This window comes from Chamaea fasciata, unplaced genomic scaffold, assembly GCF_029207755.1.
Source record: "Chamaea fasciata isolate MVZ Bird 193981 ecotype frontalis unplaced genomic scaffold, bChaFas1.0.hap1 SCAF_8, whole genome shotgun sequence".
Taxonomy (NCBI): domain Eukaryota; kingdom Metazoa; phylum Chordata; class Aves; order Passeriformes; family Sylviidae; genus Chamaea; species Chamaea fasciata.
In genome coordinates this window covers 10857544-10872868 of record NW_027094093.1, presented here as the reverse complement: position 1 = coordinate 10872868, position 15325 = coordinate 10857544, and the positions used below count along the sequence as shown (strand labels likewise).

Genomic DNA, 15325 nt, shown 5'->3' with positions numbered 1-15325 from the left:
GCAACTTCTGTCCATAGCACATGTTATCAGCTGCAGCTGTTTGTTGGCATGGGGGAATCCCACTATAGAAGATTGAACCATGAGTTCAGGTGGCAGATCACCTAGAGCTTGCAGAATAATTCATTCCATCTTAGCCCTTCTTTCCCCTCTTCCAAAATGGAAATGTTTTTCCTGTCCTGCTAGCTGTCCCCAAACCAGTGCTTTGGGTGTTGGGCCAAGAAAGGAGCAAACTAATGGCTATTTTTAATTTCCAGCTGCTCTGCAGTAACAGAGATTAGCAATTTAGTATTCAAGGATAAAAAGGCAATACAATGATATTGAACAGCCTGTAGCAGCCAGAATTAAGACTAGAACACAGGCATTTCTTCAGTCTTGGATTCCTTTTCTTTTTAAACATCAATGGTGTGCTGCCAACAGTGCAAAAATGAGAACTTTTTAAAGAAAATCTTAAGCTGGAAAGTATTAAGCAATCTTCGTGTGCTTGCACAAAATAATTCTTGTTTTCTAAATGTGGAACATGACGATTATTTCAAAGGCTGCAATAAAATTTAGTGTCTATGATGTAATTCTAATGATCCAAGGAAGGAAACTATTTTCCTTCAGATACTGGGTATGCTTTAAGCATTGCCTAACTTTGTTTAGAAAATCTGTTGTAAACTGAAGTTGAATTGTTATGTTTTTGTAGACCTCTTCATATTGCTGCACGAAATGGCCTAAAGATGGTGGTTGAAGAGTTGCTAGCCAAAGGAGCCTGTGTCCTGGCAGTAGATGAAAATGGTAAGTAAATGATACACTTTGACAGTCTTCAGTAGGACCCAACAGGTAATTTTACAACAGATCGAAGCAATAGACTTAAAAGGTGATGATAGGCTTCACTGATGCTTTTATCCTTCCAAGAACAGACACACAGTTGTGTGAGTACCTATTTTAAAAAAAGAATTAAAAGATACTTTTTCTTTAGTATAAAAATCTACTTTAAACATCACAGTGGTCCCTTTTACTGTTCATTTTGCATGTACTGTCAACAGCTAGTCTTTTTTAATGCCTGAGTGCAGTGGTAACTTGAATTTCCTAAACATGCAAGTGGCACCGGATAATTCTGACGCCTTGCAGAAGAATTAAGGATTTTGCATTCAATCAGCGCATGTTTTAATGGGTAGGAAGAAAACCATCAACATATGTTTGAGTGTGTCCCAGCTCATTCTGAGATCAAACCTTGTGCTTGCCAATTATCTGACCTAATCCAAGATGCAATTAAATGACTGTTCTCTCATAAAAAACATAACTGGTTACTAAATTATTTTGTTTCAGACTTCAGTGAAGTCCTTCCCTAAAAATTATAAGGAACCATAGAGGGGCGTGATTCTACAATTATAGTTTTTAAAAACATCTTCCTGAAATAAGTTGGTCTTTCTCACAATACTAACTCCATGGCATTAATGTAACGATTTGGCACCTCCATCTTTCCATATCTGTAAAGTAAAAATAAATAAAGTAACTAGTCACCCATCATTAGTAGTAATAATAGTAAAGTAACTACTCAGCCATCATTGCAAGACGTTTGAGATCTATGGATGAAAAGAACTGAGTGGTATTTCCTATAAGCCAGATGATACTTAGCTATACTTGCATGAATGAGTTCCACGGAAGTCATCCGACCCTAACCTCACTTTAGAGATAGGGGACAGTAAAATGAACCAGACCAGCTTCTAACCACAGATTTTATGCCTAAAATAGTACATACAGGTCCAGCTAATTTGTCTGTAACAAATGACAATTAAGTTTAAATTTTATACACATTTAGTTTTCCTAGGAACAGCATGCACAGTTTAAAAGACAGATATTCAAGTAGAATCTTAGCATACGTACAGATCTAAATATTAACACTTCGAACACACAGGACTAACATGGAAGAGGAAATGCACTGACTGCAATCAGTGCTTAAACGTGGGTATTTTGCAACAAAACTGTATTCACTTTTTGCCCACCAAATTCATCTGTGCTGCAGATCTTGGCTTCCTTAAGGCAGTAGGTACCAGAAGTGGCCACTGCCTCACATTACTATTGCTGCAGTGCTGAAGATTTAACCACCTGCAAAAGAATTTTTCCGCTCTTAGCGTAAAAGGAGGACTTGTTGGAAAATGCTGGAGTTCTGCAGAGCAGCCTGTAAAATGTACAGACAGTAAGTGGAATGAGCACACTGGCTTCCAAGGCTCTTGTACGTGAAGAGCTGCTTTAGGGCAGTCCTTGGACAGGAGCCAAGTTAAACTGCAGTGAAGACAAGCTTTAATAGCTCCCCACTCCTTCCTTTGACTGACATTGGAGTCATATTAACTCTGTTTTTGAGGTGTATGCCATGCTTGCTGAATACAGCTATTATTCTTCTAACACAATGTACATTTGGGTAACTAAACATCCATGTAGTCACACCTGCTATCCATGTACCCCCTGCACTGGTCTAATTCTTTTATAATTTAATTCCTAAATAAAACTGCTTGCCAAGTTGAGTAGGTACTCAACCGATCAATCTTTAAAATTGTTTCCTTATTAAACCAAATTTTTTTTAAACTAATATCTTTCACGTTTAATGAAAGTAGTTGTTCTCAGAATGAGGCTCGTTCATACACACAGAAACCAGCTGGTTTCTGTCCGTGTTGCTGTTCTCCCTGTGTTCTGTATTGGCCATGCTGTCTGTGCTGTAGAACTGTTCAGCGAGTGCTTGGATTGAACTGGTGCAGTGTTTGCTGCCTGGTTTCACACAAGCAGTGCTTGTTGTGGTCCCGGTGACTGCAGTGCCCCCAGTGTCTCTCCCGGCATGTCCCGTGTGAGTGAGTAACACGCCCGTTGCCTGGCATGTGTAACCCCATCCATGTCCCCACGGTGTCCCTAGAGATGTACCTGAGGAATGCCGGGTGCCCCGGGTGCCCTCAGTACTAACCATTGCCTTGTCTGCGTTTGTGCCCAGGTCATACGCCAGCCCTGGCTTGTGCTCCTAACAAAGACGTGGCTGACTGCCTGGCACTCATTTTGGCTACCATGATGCCTTTTTCTCCCTCCAGTTCAGTGACGGCTTTCAACTTCGCTTGTTTTAAAAAAGACAATTTGGGCAGGACACACCTCTGCGATGGCTCCGCTATGGGTAGCATTAACTCTTACAATAAGCCCTTGAGTAATAACATAGGAACAGAGGATGGGTACAATGAAAATGATTCGGATTCTGAAACATTTTGACTCATTGGTATTCAAAAGCTTTTTTCCTTATTATTTCATTTCAGCTTTAATTTTTGTCTTTTTAAACAGCTTAAATCCCACAGTTATATTCTTAACTATTAGTCTTGAAAGGCAGGTATTGAAAGATTTGTAGTGTTGATGAGAATCAAGCCTTTAAAAAACAAAATTAGAGGGATTTAGTGGAACATATTCCTATTAGCGTTCTGCAGCTTTTCAGTCTCCTGATGTTTTCTTTAGGCCCAAAGTGCCCCTATGGAAAGTCTCTACCTCTTATTTTAAGTAGAAAGAAAATGCCTTTTTTCTTTTTGACAGCACAAATAAACAGGGAATCTGTTTGTAAAGAATTCTTTCATGTTTTAGCTGCACCTTTAGTACACAATCCTATTTCCAGCATAGCCTTCACAGATTGGAGCATCACCCCTTTCCTACGTTTGTCTGTTTCCTGCTTCCAGGGGCTCTGTTAATTAGATAATTTTTTTACACGAACCAAAGGTCAAGTTGTAATCTTAAAACTGCCTGTATTACTTTTCTACAGGGAACGAAACCTTTTACATTCTGCCTGTATTAAGCACTTAAACGTACAGAAGGCACTTTTTACAGTTCTTAGTTGCAGTACACAATTAGAAAAACGTAGTTGTTAACTCTTAAGGCCAAATTCTGCCCATCTCACCATATTTTCCCATGAACATCACTTCTGTAAAATGCTTGTCACATGGCCCTTTTTTTTTTTTTTTTTTTTTTTGATTCAGCACAGATGTGTATGGTTTATTTGCACTACAGAATTAGGGTCATTAGATGTTTCTGTCACCTGAGCCATTAATCCTGCATCCAGTACCAGAAAAAGAAAAAGGGAGAGGGGGAGAAATCAGGTGTAGACAAAGGTGTACATAAAAGTTTATAATGACTTGCCAACTTAAATGGCGCTTTTTTCCTTTTCTATGGTTAAATAACTGATTCTTACTGTAAACAGTATTGAATTTTAAAATACTTTTGCTCGTGTTTGGATTAACAGAGCAAAGGTAAAGCAATGAAAGCGTAACACCAAAAGGTGAGAAATACCAAACACCAGAAACATAGCAGTGTACCCTGCAGGGGACCAGAGATAGATGCTAAAAAGCCTTTTGTCACCAGCTTTTAAAGCAGTGTCAACTTTGTGAATATGTTTACTCCTTCTGCCAAAGTTTCTAGGTCAAATGGACCCAGACCCTCCTCTGCAACAGATGTACAAAAGGAAGAATGAGACTTTGTAAACAAAAACAAAACACACAAAAAAACTATCATGAACTAACCAGCCGTACCAAGAGGACCAAAATGCTTCAGTAATTAAATTGAAGACTTTGCTACTTTTATTTTTTTCTTCAAATGTGAGTGACATAATGAAGTAGTTTTTTCTAAATGATAAGAATATAAACTTTTGAGGTAATAGTAGTCGGTTGAATTTTACATTTTATGACACAGGTTTCAAGTTGACATTTTTAACTGATGATGTGTTGACCACAGGTTGGGTTTTTTTTTTTCCAGACTTAAGAATATGTTCATATACTTTTAATGTAAATGTGTTTCTATTTATTTGAAATGAAACAAATGCCCAGGAAAAATAACTGGTTTGTTCTCCTAGTTAGCATTCATGCATACTGAAATGAAATGTGAATCTGGCAAGACTGAGGGCCTGAGGAGCAAAAGGAACGGTGGATGCACTCTGGGAGAGTGCCCGTCTTGTGTGCAATGCAAAGGTCCACTGGCAGTGTTGGGAAAAAACAGAAAGCACACCACCTTCCTTTGTTTAAGAGCTTAATAAAGGGATCCAGCCCCTTGCCAGACAGGTGAGAAAACCCACACAGCTGTGGCAGAGAGGGGAGAGAAAGTGGCAGAGCATGGACTCAGGTGTTCCTGTCATTCACACTCAGCTTGTCTCAGGCCTGTGTCTGTGCTGGGAGGGTGAGATGAGCTTCCTCGGTGCTCGCTTTCGGCAGGGTAAAGGAAAAGTAAGGATTTGAATTTTAATTGCAGTTTTTAGCCCTGTTCTGCTGAACTGTTGAAAATCTATTGGTAGAGTTCAGTTCTTTAATTAGGAAAAATATTTATATGTTAAGTTTATTTTGCCTTACTAAAATGGAGTATTTTCCCCTTGAACATTAGCAATTTTCCAAAGTTTACAACAAAAAAAAAAACCCTCTTTTCTCTCAACTCTGTATTTTCTACAGTAGAATGGCAGGGAACCTGAAACCTTGGTTTTCTCCTCAGAAATAGCACCAAATAACATTTTAATTGATTTTTCTCAGCATTTTTGCTTTTAAAAGTTGCAGAATAGCAATAACCACCTTACTTAAAACACTGAAAATGAGAAATCAATTCTTAATAATACCTGTTCCAAAATGAATAGTAATCCCAAATTTTGGGATTTTTTACGTGGAAGGATGGCATTGAAAACAAACATATGGGAAAAAGCTGCCACCTGTCTAACAGCAGAATCAGCATTTTAATCTTATTTTAAGCAGAAATGTAGGCAGGCTCCTTGGCAGGATTAGTTTTAAGTCTCCCCCTGAAATACAGAAAATTACACTGTCCTACATGACAGTGCTTCATTAAGAGAAAACCAGCCCTTTTTATAACAAGTTGTTACATTATTTTAAGCAGACATTTTAAAACTTTGAGTATTTTTACCTGCTACCATACAGTTACCAAAACTTGTTCTAATTGCGATGCCTCGTACCACTGGTAATCGTGCAGTGCAACAGCTGCTGCCTCGTAGTGCATCCCAGAAGCAGAGGTGATTTATTTCTGAGTCACACTGGTCCTTCCAGGAACCAAATCTAACCTTTGCCCATGAAATCCTACAATGCTGTCAGGATGCAGCATTCCAAAAAGCACAGGAGCATAAGCTGTGCTGGCACCTCCAGGGCACTGCACAGGTCGTGTTTTGAGAGGGCTGGATTTAGGAGGAAAACTGCCACGAGCGAGACACTCGGAAGTGCTCAGTGCTGGCCTGTCCCACATCTCACGTGAGTTACCAGAATCCCTTTTTTTTGTATGCTAGCACATTAATCTGTAATTTATCACATGTAGAAATAAATGTGTAGTTTAGGGCAGGTATTTAAGCATGGGAGTGATGTTACTCTTGTAAATAATCTCCTTGCCTTTCTGTGGACTTCTTACAAGAGTAATCATACAGAATTGTTGCACTTAAGCCTGGATCCTGCAGCTTACAGTACGTGGGCAGCCTGTGTGTCTGCACCCAGCAGAGAGCACTCGGGGAGGGGCAGCTCCCTGCCCCGCTGTATTGGCGGGATCGTTTCATCCTGTATTTTAAGCACAGCTGCAGGTGGAATCCAGAGCAGGAAGGGCTCCCAAGCCTCTCTCATGAATACTGAGTTACAACCTCCGGACTGCCTGAAATTGCTGTGAAATAGCTCAGGGGATTTCTGTTCATCGCTACTAAAAGGGCACCATAATGTGTTTGGTACTTTTATGCAGTCAACAACTGCCAGGTTATTGAATTAGAACAAACACATGAAATGAATTGTTTATCCATTGTACTGTTGAGAAACTTGGTTATGTATTTGAGGATGATTTAAAAAAAAATTGTGATTTTTATTCTTAGTCATGTAAGAAATATTAGAGTGCCTTTTTATATTTGTGTATAATGGAAATGTTTTGTGAAACTTGTCTTTTTTTTTTTTTCATTTGAGTGTTATAAAAGCAATATATTACCAGTAAATTTTCATTTCAGACCTTCTTTGAATGTATAAAGTGTTTCTTCTTTTCATATGTTCTACCTGCATTGAAATGAAAATTAATATGCTAAATTTCTATAGGAATAATGTATAATTTTTGCAGTGCTGAAAATGCTTTCTTATTACACAAAAAAGTAAACTTAGGTCAGTGTTATAGGAAAGGGCGTTTTAAACTAGTGACAATCTTGAGTGTGTGTATAAAATGTAATTTTATGCATTTCTTACGCAGTGATCGACATATTAAAGCCAATATCTTATGTTTTGTAGGTTTTGTCTTATATTTTATGCTTTAGCATGTGCAATATATCTTTACAAACCATGGTGATATGCATCTGGTGCCAGTGTTATATTTTGCATAACATTTGTAATAAACGATATAAAACATTGTTTGATGGTTTCGGTGGGGTTTTGTCGGTATTGTTTGCTTTTGTACATTGAAGTTTAAGGACTTGGGTAGATGTCACATATGAAACGAGGAAAAAAACCTTAATTCGTTGAATGACTTGGAATTCAACCTGAATCTTCTCAAGCACAGTTTAGTAACTTTTTAAACTACTGAATGCTGTATTAATGTAATAAAGAACCCTAACTGTAAACTGCTATTGCAATGCATTCAGATGGTTATTTTTACAAATAAAAATGGTACAAATACAATGGAAAACTGAGTAAATTTTGTTTCTTTTGGGGGAGTCGGGGAGGCTCAAGTATTTAGCAGTGAAGATGAAAATGCAGCTATTTCGTACTTCCCTCATATGTAAATGCCCCTTGCCCAAGAAATCTGATTTTGCCTTCTCTTTAGATTCGGGAAAGGTGGGGGAACAAAATAAACCACCACGGTAATTTTTTTTTTCTCTCAGTCATTAAATATTGTACCGTTTTCCCTGGTGAGCGCCACCCGCACTGCTGGGTGTGCCCTACAGCGGGGTGGGGCAGCAGTCCCACGGGGACTGAAATGCAGCGGGGAGCTTCAAGAGAGCGAGAGCAAGGTGTTTAAAGCAAACAAACAAAACCCACAAAAAGGAAAACAAGCCCCAAACCAAATCCGCGCTAGCGCTTTTTAGGCGGCGAGTGCCTTCAGCTTTCTGGAGGTTTATCACCGACCCGCTCCGCCCAGGGCAGGGTCGGTGCCCCGCGGGGTGTGTGCGGCTTTGTTCTCGGCAAGGTGCGCGGTCCGGCGGGGCTGGCTCTGCCCCCCGGGCCGGCCGGAGCGCTGCGGGGCCGAGCGGCCGCACTCCCCCCTCACGGCCGCGGCGCAGCGCCCTCCCCATCATGGCGGACACGCCTTCCCTGCGAGCCGCGACATGGCGGGCGGGCCCGTCGGCCCGGCGGCCGCCCGACCTCCCCAACATGGCGGCCGGCCCCTGGCGCCGGCGGCGGCCAGGTTGAGGCGCCGGCCCGGCCGCCCCTCCCGCTCCGCCTCCCGGGCGGCGGCGCTCCCGCCCCGCCCCGCCCCGCCGTGCCCGTGTGCGCGGGGAGCCCGCGGGGAGCCGCGCTCCCTCCGCTCCGCTCCGCGGGGTGCCATGGGGCGGGCGGGCCGCCGGCTGCCCGCGCTGGCAGCGCTCTTCTACGGGGCGCTGGCGGCCCTGGTGCTGCTGGGCGTGCGGGACGTGATGTTCCTCTACGAAGACAACCGGTGCAGCATGACCTACATGTACGAGTACCCCGAGTACCTGGTGAGTGCGGCGGGATGTAACAGGTTGCCGCCCGCCCCGCCGCGGCCGGAGCCCGGCGCCGGGAGCCTGAGGTGCCGCTCCCCCGGGGAGGGAGGGAGGGCGGGCGGGCAGCCCCGAACTGGGCGTTCGCCGCCGTGCTGGAGCGGGGAGCGGTGATGGGGCACGGGCAGCTGGGGCGTGAGCGGGGCCGGGGCCGGCAGGACGCGCTGCTGTGCCCGCGTCGTGTGGCGGTGCCCCTGGGGAGAGGGCGGTGGGAGGGCTGCCCACCTGTGACCCAGCGGGGCGTTTCGTGCTGCCGCCGGAGCAGAACGTGCCCGCGATCGAAGCTGCCAATGGCTGGAGCTAGCTGTGGCTCTGTGAAAGCCAGGAGCTCCCGCAGGTGTCGGCCCAGGAGGAGGCTGGGCCAGCTCCTCCGACGGCACCGGCGGTGCCCAGGAGGCCGAGCCTTGCGCTTCACGGCCCTTTTCAGACTTCGTGGTGTGAAGTGACCAGTGTGTCAAAGAAGCGCATAACTGAGCTTTGACTCATTGTATTTCTCAAGGTGGTGAACAGTGGTGCAAAGTCTTCTCGGTGAGCACTTTGGAGGTGACATGTCCCGCAGTGTACACGGGAGAGCTTGTTAGTCCGTCTGAGCACCCTCTTGTTTTGCTAACAGAGCCTCGTAGAAGTCTCTTTGAAAACCTGGGATCAGTTTGAGGGAGGGGACTGCTCCTGGAACCGATGTTTTCCACACATATAGCTTCCATTAAGCTATTCTGGCTTAGTAGTGGAAGGATGTAAATACGTGTTTATAAGTTCACTGCTAACGTCGCACCGTGCAGTTGTTAGAAAACAATTTCCCTTTTTGATAGTAGTTCTCACTACAGCATTTTCTGTCTTATTAAAAGCATAATTGGTTGACTTCTGAACATTCATTTTTCATTATCTGAGATCTACTCTGTGTTGGAGAAAATAGTAATTATTCTAAATAACAGTTCAGAAGTAGGTTGCAAGCTGGCTTGCACAGTAAAGAAGATCTAAAAGCAAAACTTCAATGTCTAAATTCATGAAAAGGCAGAAAGTTAATTCTTGGATCTGTTAACCTTCATTTGCTCACCTTGATATCTTAGCCTACAAAAGAGGAACTTGGTGTGGTTACAGGAATTGTTTTTTCAGTGCTGTCGGACAAACTTGTTTAAGCAGTTATAAATACTTAAATACTATGCAGCAAGTTTCCAGATCTCCTGGCAGCCAGAACCTACTTCAGCTTCGAGCTGAAGCCAACCAACAGAAAGTTACTGGCAAAATCCGTGAGATGTTATTGGCGGGTGCCTGAAACTCTTGTCTGCCACCACATCTTTTGTATTTACTCATTATGTAAAGGCTTAAGCTCCAAGCATCTCTAGGCGGGATGCAAGGCTTAAAGGTGAGCGGTAGTTCCATGCGGGAGATGCAAGTCACAGCTGGCTGTGTTGCCCTCTGGAATTTCTGTTTCCTGAGTAATCACTTTTACCATGCAGAAAACAGTACTTTGGGCTGGGGGGGGGGGGGCAAGTTGTGAATTCGTTTGGGTTTGCTAAGGTGTTGTACTTCACAAATAGCTTTTTGTTGTTGGAGGTGCCTGGAGTCGGTGTAAGTGCTGCCTTCACTATCCCAGGACGGGAGGTACCTGTCCTTGCTTCCGGATCGGTATCACATTACAGAGCAAATAACTGCTAGAGCAATTAGACCAAAAGGTTCATTTCTTTGGTGTCTATCAGTGTGGGTTAGGCTCAGAGTCAGCCTAGTAATTGATCATCTTTATCTGCATGAGTTTTAGAATGGCAGTGTTTAAATTTAACCTGCCCTTGTCCTGTTCAGCTGTACTTGGCAAGAGATTCAGAAGTTAGTAACGAGGACTTGTTCACATAAACCTGATTTCTTACGGAACCAGAGTGAAAAACGAAGCCTGCACTGACATTGTAAAAAGTTGCTGTAGCTTGCTACAACTCATTACATAAGCAGTGTCTTGGGAATCCACAGTTTAAACCCACTGTCACGGAACATGAATGTCTCTTTTCCTCTGGAGTTATACGTTGCCATTTTGTTACAAGATTCAGATACTGTGATTTACAAAAAAAAAAAAAACCCAACCCCCTCAGCATTTTGACAATGCAATTCTCATGGGTTGTGTGGGTTTTTGTGTTTGACATTGCCCCGAGGAAGAACAGCGTGTTAATTTTATGTTCCATAAAAAGTTTTTGGAAAGACAATGAACCAGGAAGTTTCTGTGGTTGAACAGTTGATTCGATCTGTCAGGAACTCACATAAGCACATCTTGATGGCACTCTTAGTTTAGTAATGGGAACTTCTTTGCAAGAGGAACAGCAGAAAGGAGTGAGAACGGGACAGTGAGGTCAATGAAGCTGGAAAGGCAGGATGATGAAGAAAGGGAAAAGACCCAGGGATGATCTGAAGACAAAAGCCCTAAATGAAGCTTACATTTTCTTGTTCTCAGTGAAAGGTTTAACTCGCACTCTCTGTTGTGTTAATGAATCAAGATAAATAAAATACTGTAAATAATGCACACACATAGATATGTCTCATTGAATAGAGATTATATATTAATATATAACATCATGAAAATAGTTTGCAAATAACCAATATACCAAAAAATCTGAAGACCAAGGGGGAAAGAAAATAATCATTAGCTGAGGAGAGGTAGAGAAGAACAGGGGAAGGGAAGGAGTGTGGGGGCACAGAATTAAAGCTAAATCACCTTTATGGTAGATGCAGCTGAGAGAAGACAATAAATTATTTGAATTAAAGATGCTTCTGTTTCAGGGAAGCAGTTAAGAGAGGCTTTACAGGAGATTTCTGATAGGAAACTGAGTTTAGTCTTGACCTTATTCTCTAAAAGTGTTTCCTTAAAGAATAAATTACACCTTAATACATTTATTTTTGTATTATCTTCTTTTTCTCTCAATTGCTGTAACATAATTAAACAAACATTGGAACAAGTGTGTTTGCACTCATGAAAATTTAAAAAATCTGTCTCTTAGAAACTCAGAGCTATAAACCAACCAACCAACCTCTATGCAGGTGTTAAACCAAGATAGTAAACAAGAACACATTTAATTAAGACAGTGCCATATGACTCTAAGAGATTGACTTACTGGTATAAGATTAATCCTCACCTAGCCCTTGGGATCAAAGAGATCTTGTTCTTTTCTCTTTAGGAATCCTAATCCTGTGAATCAGATGTGTGCTAGGCTAGGGGGTTACTTGTTTGCGCCTTTAGCACAAGAAATACAGCCTTCTATAAAGTGACAGCTGACGGGTGCGTTAGACCTTGAGTTGTTCCAGAGCCAGGCGGTTTGTCAGACCACAAAGCCAACTCTGAAAATGAAACAGAAAAAGCCTGCAAGTTCCACGGGTTGGTTTTTTCTGCTGAGCCGTACTGAGGCGGTTGCTGCTGTTGTTAAACTCCCACTGCAGGTGACAGCTCTGTAAAAACCAGCTAAGAGAATTCCCACGGCATCTGTAGTTTGCCCTGAGGTAACAGGTGTCATCTCAGTCACCCACATCACACTGTCCTATCCTTGTTCTGAGATCAGGGCATCGCAAAGGATTCCAGAACCATCCTTGTGCATCAGGAATAGTTAGCCTCACTCATGTGCCCCACTGTCTGGTCTCAGCTTTTCCTCTCCTGGGAGAATTGAGGGGGGGGGGGTGGTTCTGACATGCCTTTGTTTTTTTTCTCCCTGTATTATATAGCTGGAATGTTCGATTTTGATAGATACATAAATGCATTCATTTGCATTTCATTTGTTTCAAAGCTAGTTGAAGGTAATCACTGTTTAGAGTCAGTAACTGCAGCCAATCATTATGCCCAGTAATACTTACTTAAACAGTTTTTTTGATATTCCATTTTTGATTAGCTTTTTTTTAAAGCCAAACCCATTTTTTTCATTCTGTATTCTTTAGACTGTAATTTACAACCATAATAACCACATAAGCCAGATCATTTAAATAGCTGGATAGCCACTGTATTTTCCTTTTTGTAGCACTATAAAGAAACTGTTTGTTTTCTTTTTAACTTCTGCAATAGAAAATAAAATTACCCAAGAAAACAGCCAGACGATACCCAGCATATGAGCTGTATCTCTATGGGGAAGGGAACTATGCTGAAGAAAACAAAAATCTCGTATTGACAGGAATTCCAGTTCTCTTTCTTCCTGGGAATGCTGGCAGTTACAAGCAAGGTAAGTGTTTAGCTGAGTTCTAGCTTTGTTACAAAAAAAGCTCTCAGATTTGTGCATTAGGGAGTTTACTGTTTGGAATAATACCAGACAGAGTCATAATGGTTGATCATATTAGTCTGCTTAATTTCAAACAGTCAGGATATGTGATTTTTGTTTGAAATCAGTCGAATGGTTAAGCTATAATATTTCTCTGGAGCAAGCCTTTTGAAAGCCAGAAACAGTACAGTTTACGCTGTCCTCTGGCACCCTTGCTGGACTTTCGATTGCAAACATCTGGTTTGTTTTGATTTGAACATTGTTTAGTGCAGTTAATGCCAAATAAAACACAACCTGAATTTGATTAGGAGAAACTGAAGCATCTGTCATCTGTGATGTAAAGCAATTACATGCTATAGAAATCGGCATCGTGGAAGCTTGCCCTCTAGTTTCGTTGTTCCTTACATCTTTATACAGTGGTGTTTTTTCCTGAACGTCGTCTTCCCACTTTACACATTGCCTCTTTTGTTTTCCCTCTTACATTTCTAGACTCCAGATGAAAAGCAGAAATAGCTTGAAAGCATTTTTTATTTTTCATTCTCAATACCAAAGTTAATGGTACATGAAATTTTGTGTTGCAGTGTTTACTTTGGTACCTGCTATTCCTTCCAGTCTGGATTTGTCAGACTGTTATTTTTGTTCCCTAAAATGTGCTTGAAACAGTAAATAACACTCTCATGGTGTTAGAAAATGGATGTGGGTGTGTGGGGAAAACCAGCAGTCTGAACCCTGATGTCTTACTGTGATAATTTGTCCTTATATTAGCTCTAAACTTGATGATTAAATTACCTGATTTGAGAGAACCTTTAGAGAGCTGGGTTTTTTGAGAATGTACTTGCTTAGCTTATAACAGTGTAAAATATTTTACTGATTAGTACTTTCAGAAAACCCATGCAGACTTCCAGGCACAATAGCATCCAAAGAAGATTACAACCATAATGATTATGAGACGTGCCATATGGACTTTTGTGATTGTGCATCAAATATTGCAAATATGTGAATTAGTGCTGTCTCTAAACACACGGCAGTACATCCCTATGCAGGAAATAGAATGGTACTCTCAGGGCATTTTAGGAATCAAAAGGAAGTACCTGAAGAACAAACAAACGGGGTGAATAGAAGTACTATATGCTATAGGAGCAATAAATATTTTAATAATGTTCTTTTTGGAATGGATTTAGGGAGACTGGCAATACATCATCTGTGCATTTTGCAAAACTTTTGTTAAAATTAGGATTAATTTATACTTTGTTTAGAATTTATTGTGAGGTAACACAATTTTATTCTGATGCCTAGATGAGCCGAGAAGGTGTTGCTGTTGTAATTTTCATAGTTTTTTAAAATACATACATACTTACTGAGCGATGAAGGTGGGTGCTGTTGCTGGCCTTGTTATTTTCATAGAATCATTTAGGTTGGAAAGGACCTTTAACATCACAGAATGCAAGCATTAACCCAGCACTGCCAAGCCCGCCACTAAGCCATGAGTGCCCCATCTACAGAGTTTTTAAAGGCCTCCAGAGATGGCTACTCCACCACCAACTTGGGCAGCAAGTTCCGGTATCTGACCACCCTTTTGGGGAAGAAACATTTCCTAAGATCCAATATAAATGTTCCCCTGAGGCAACTTGAGGCCATTTCTTCTTGTCCTTTCACTTGAAAGAAGCGACTCACTCTCAGCCCACCTTCAGGAAGTTTTGATGTGTTACAGGCACTTTTGAAATGTTAATTCGTCATCTTTCATGGGCACTAAGATTAAATTTGTAAATCATATAAAATTCAGGCTTTGAGTAAAAGGTGGTCTGAGAAGGAAGGTTCTGCAGTTCTCTCAACCTGTTGTACTCCAGGAGAATCTTGCTCCTGTGTGCTGGATTTGGGCAGGCCTTTATGACCATCATTTGTTATTTTATGTCGGCAGTTTTGGGACTTTCTCTTTTATTTTCTTCTTCTGCTATCATGCCTTCTTACTTGCAGCTGTTATTGTTCCCATCCTGCACTGTCTCCATGGAAACTCAGGGACAATCCTGCACGCAAAAGGCTGTATTCAACAGTAGCCAGGGTTAGACAGGGAAGACAGGTCAGAAGCAAGACCTTGGAAAGTGAACATTTTTTCACTCGAGTTGTCAGATGGGCAAGTGTCCTTTAGGGCTTGGTTTTGCAACCCCCCATACTTATCTTAGTTTTATCTGGGAATATTGTCTTAGAGTTGATGGCCTTCAAAGGAGTTGTAGGAAAGCCTAGCAGTAGGACTGCCTCAACAGTTGAAATCAAGAATGCTTTCTTCTTCTGGTGGCAGTAAGAAGGTGCAAATGAGATGAGAAAAGCAGCCCTAAGGTGGAGGAAAATAGTCCTTGATCCTTGTATAAATTTGTTCTCAACATGAAATACCTCTGTTGTCAGCAGTAAGCTGAAAAGAGATGGTTTGGTT

At 41.8% G+C, this 15325-nt stretch overlaps 2 protein-coding genes across 9 annotated transcripts in view; both read left to right on the top strand.

The window, feature by feature from the left end:
- The window catches only part of ANKRD44 (ankyrin repeat domain 44), a 131474-nt gene extending 123848 nt beyond the window's left edge, over nucleotides 1-7626 (top strand). For 5 of the 8 annotated variants that reach the window (XM_066189629.1, XM_066189627.1, XM_066189626.1 and 2 more), the window contains 2 exons: nucleotides 686-777; nucleotides 2966-7626. In XM_066189629.1, the coding sequence (XP_066045726.1) occupies nucleotides 686-777; nucleotides 2966-3231 (358 nt within the window). In that variant the 3' untranslated portion in view covers nucleotides 3232-7626. The remainder of the gene's footprint in view (nucleotides 1-685; nucleotides 778-2965) is intronic. The other 3 variants (XM_066189632.1, XM_066189631.1, XM_066189630.1) reach the window with 1 other exon arrangement.
- Nucleotides 7627-8549: 923 nt separating this feature from the next.
- The window catches only part of PGAP1 (post-GPI attachment to proteins inositol deacylase 1), a 28508-nt gene continuing 21732 nt past the window's right edge, over nucleotides 8550-15325 (top strand). Inside the window, exons 1-2 of the mRNA XM_066189618.1 lie at nucleotides 8550-8638; nucleotides 12708-12861. Coding sequence (XP_066045715.1) covers nucleotides 8576-8638; nucleotides 12708-12861 — 217 coding nt within the window. The 5' untranslated portion in view covers nucleotides 8550-8575. The remainder of the gene's footprint in view (nucleotides 8639-12707; nucleotides 12862-15325) is intronic.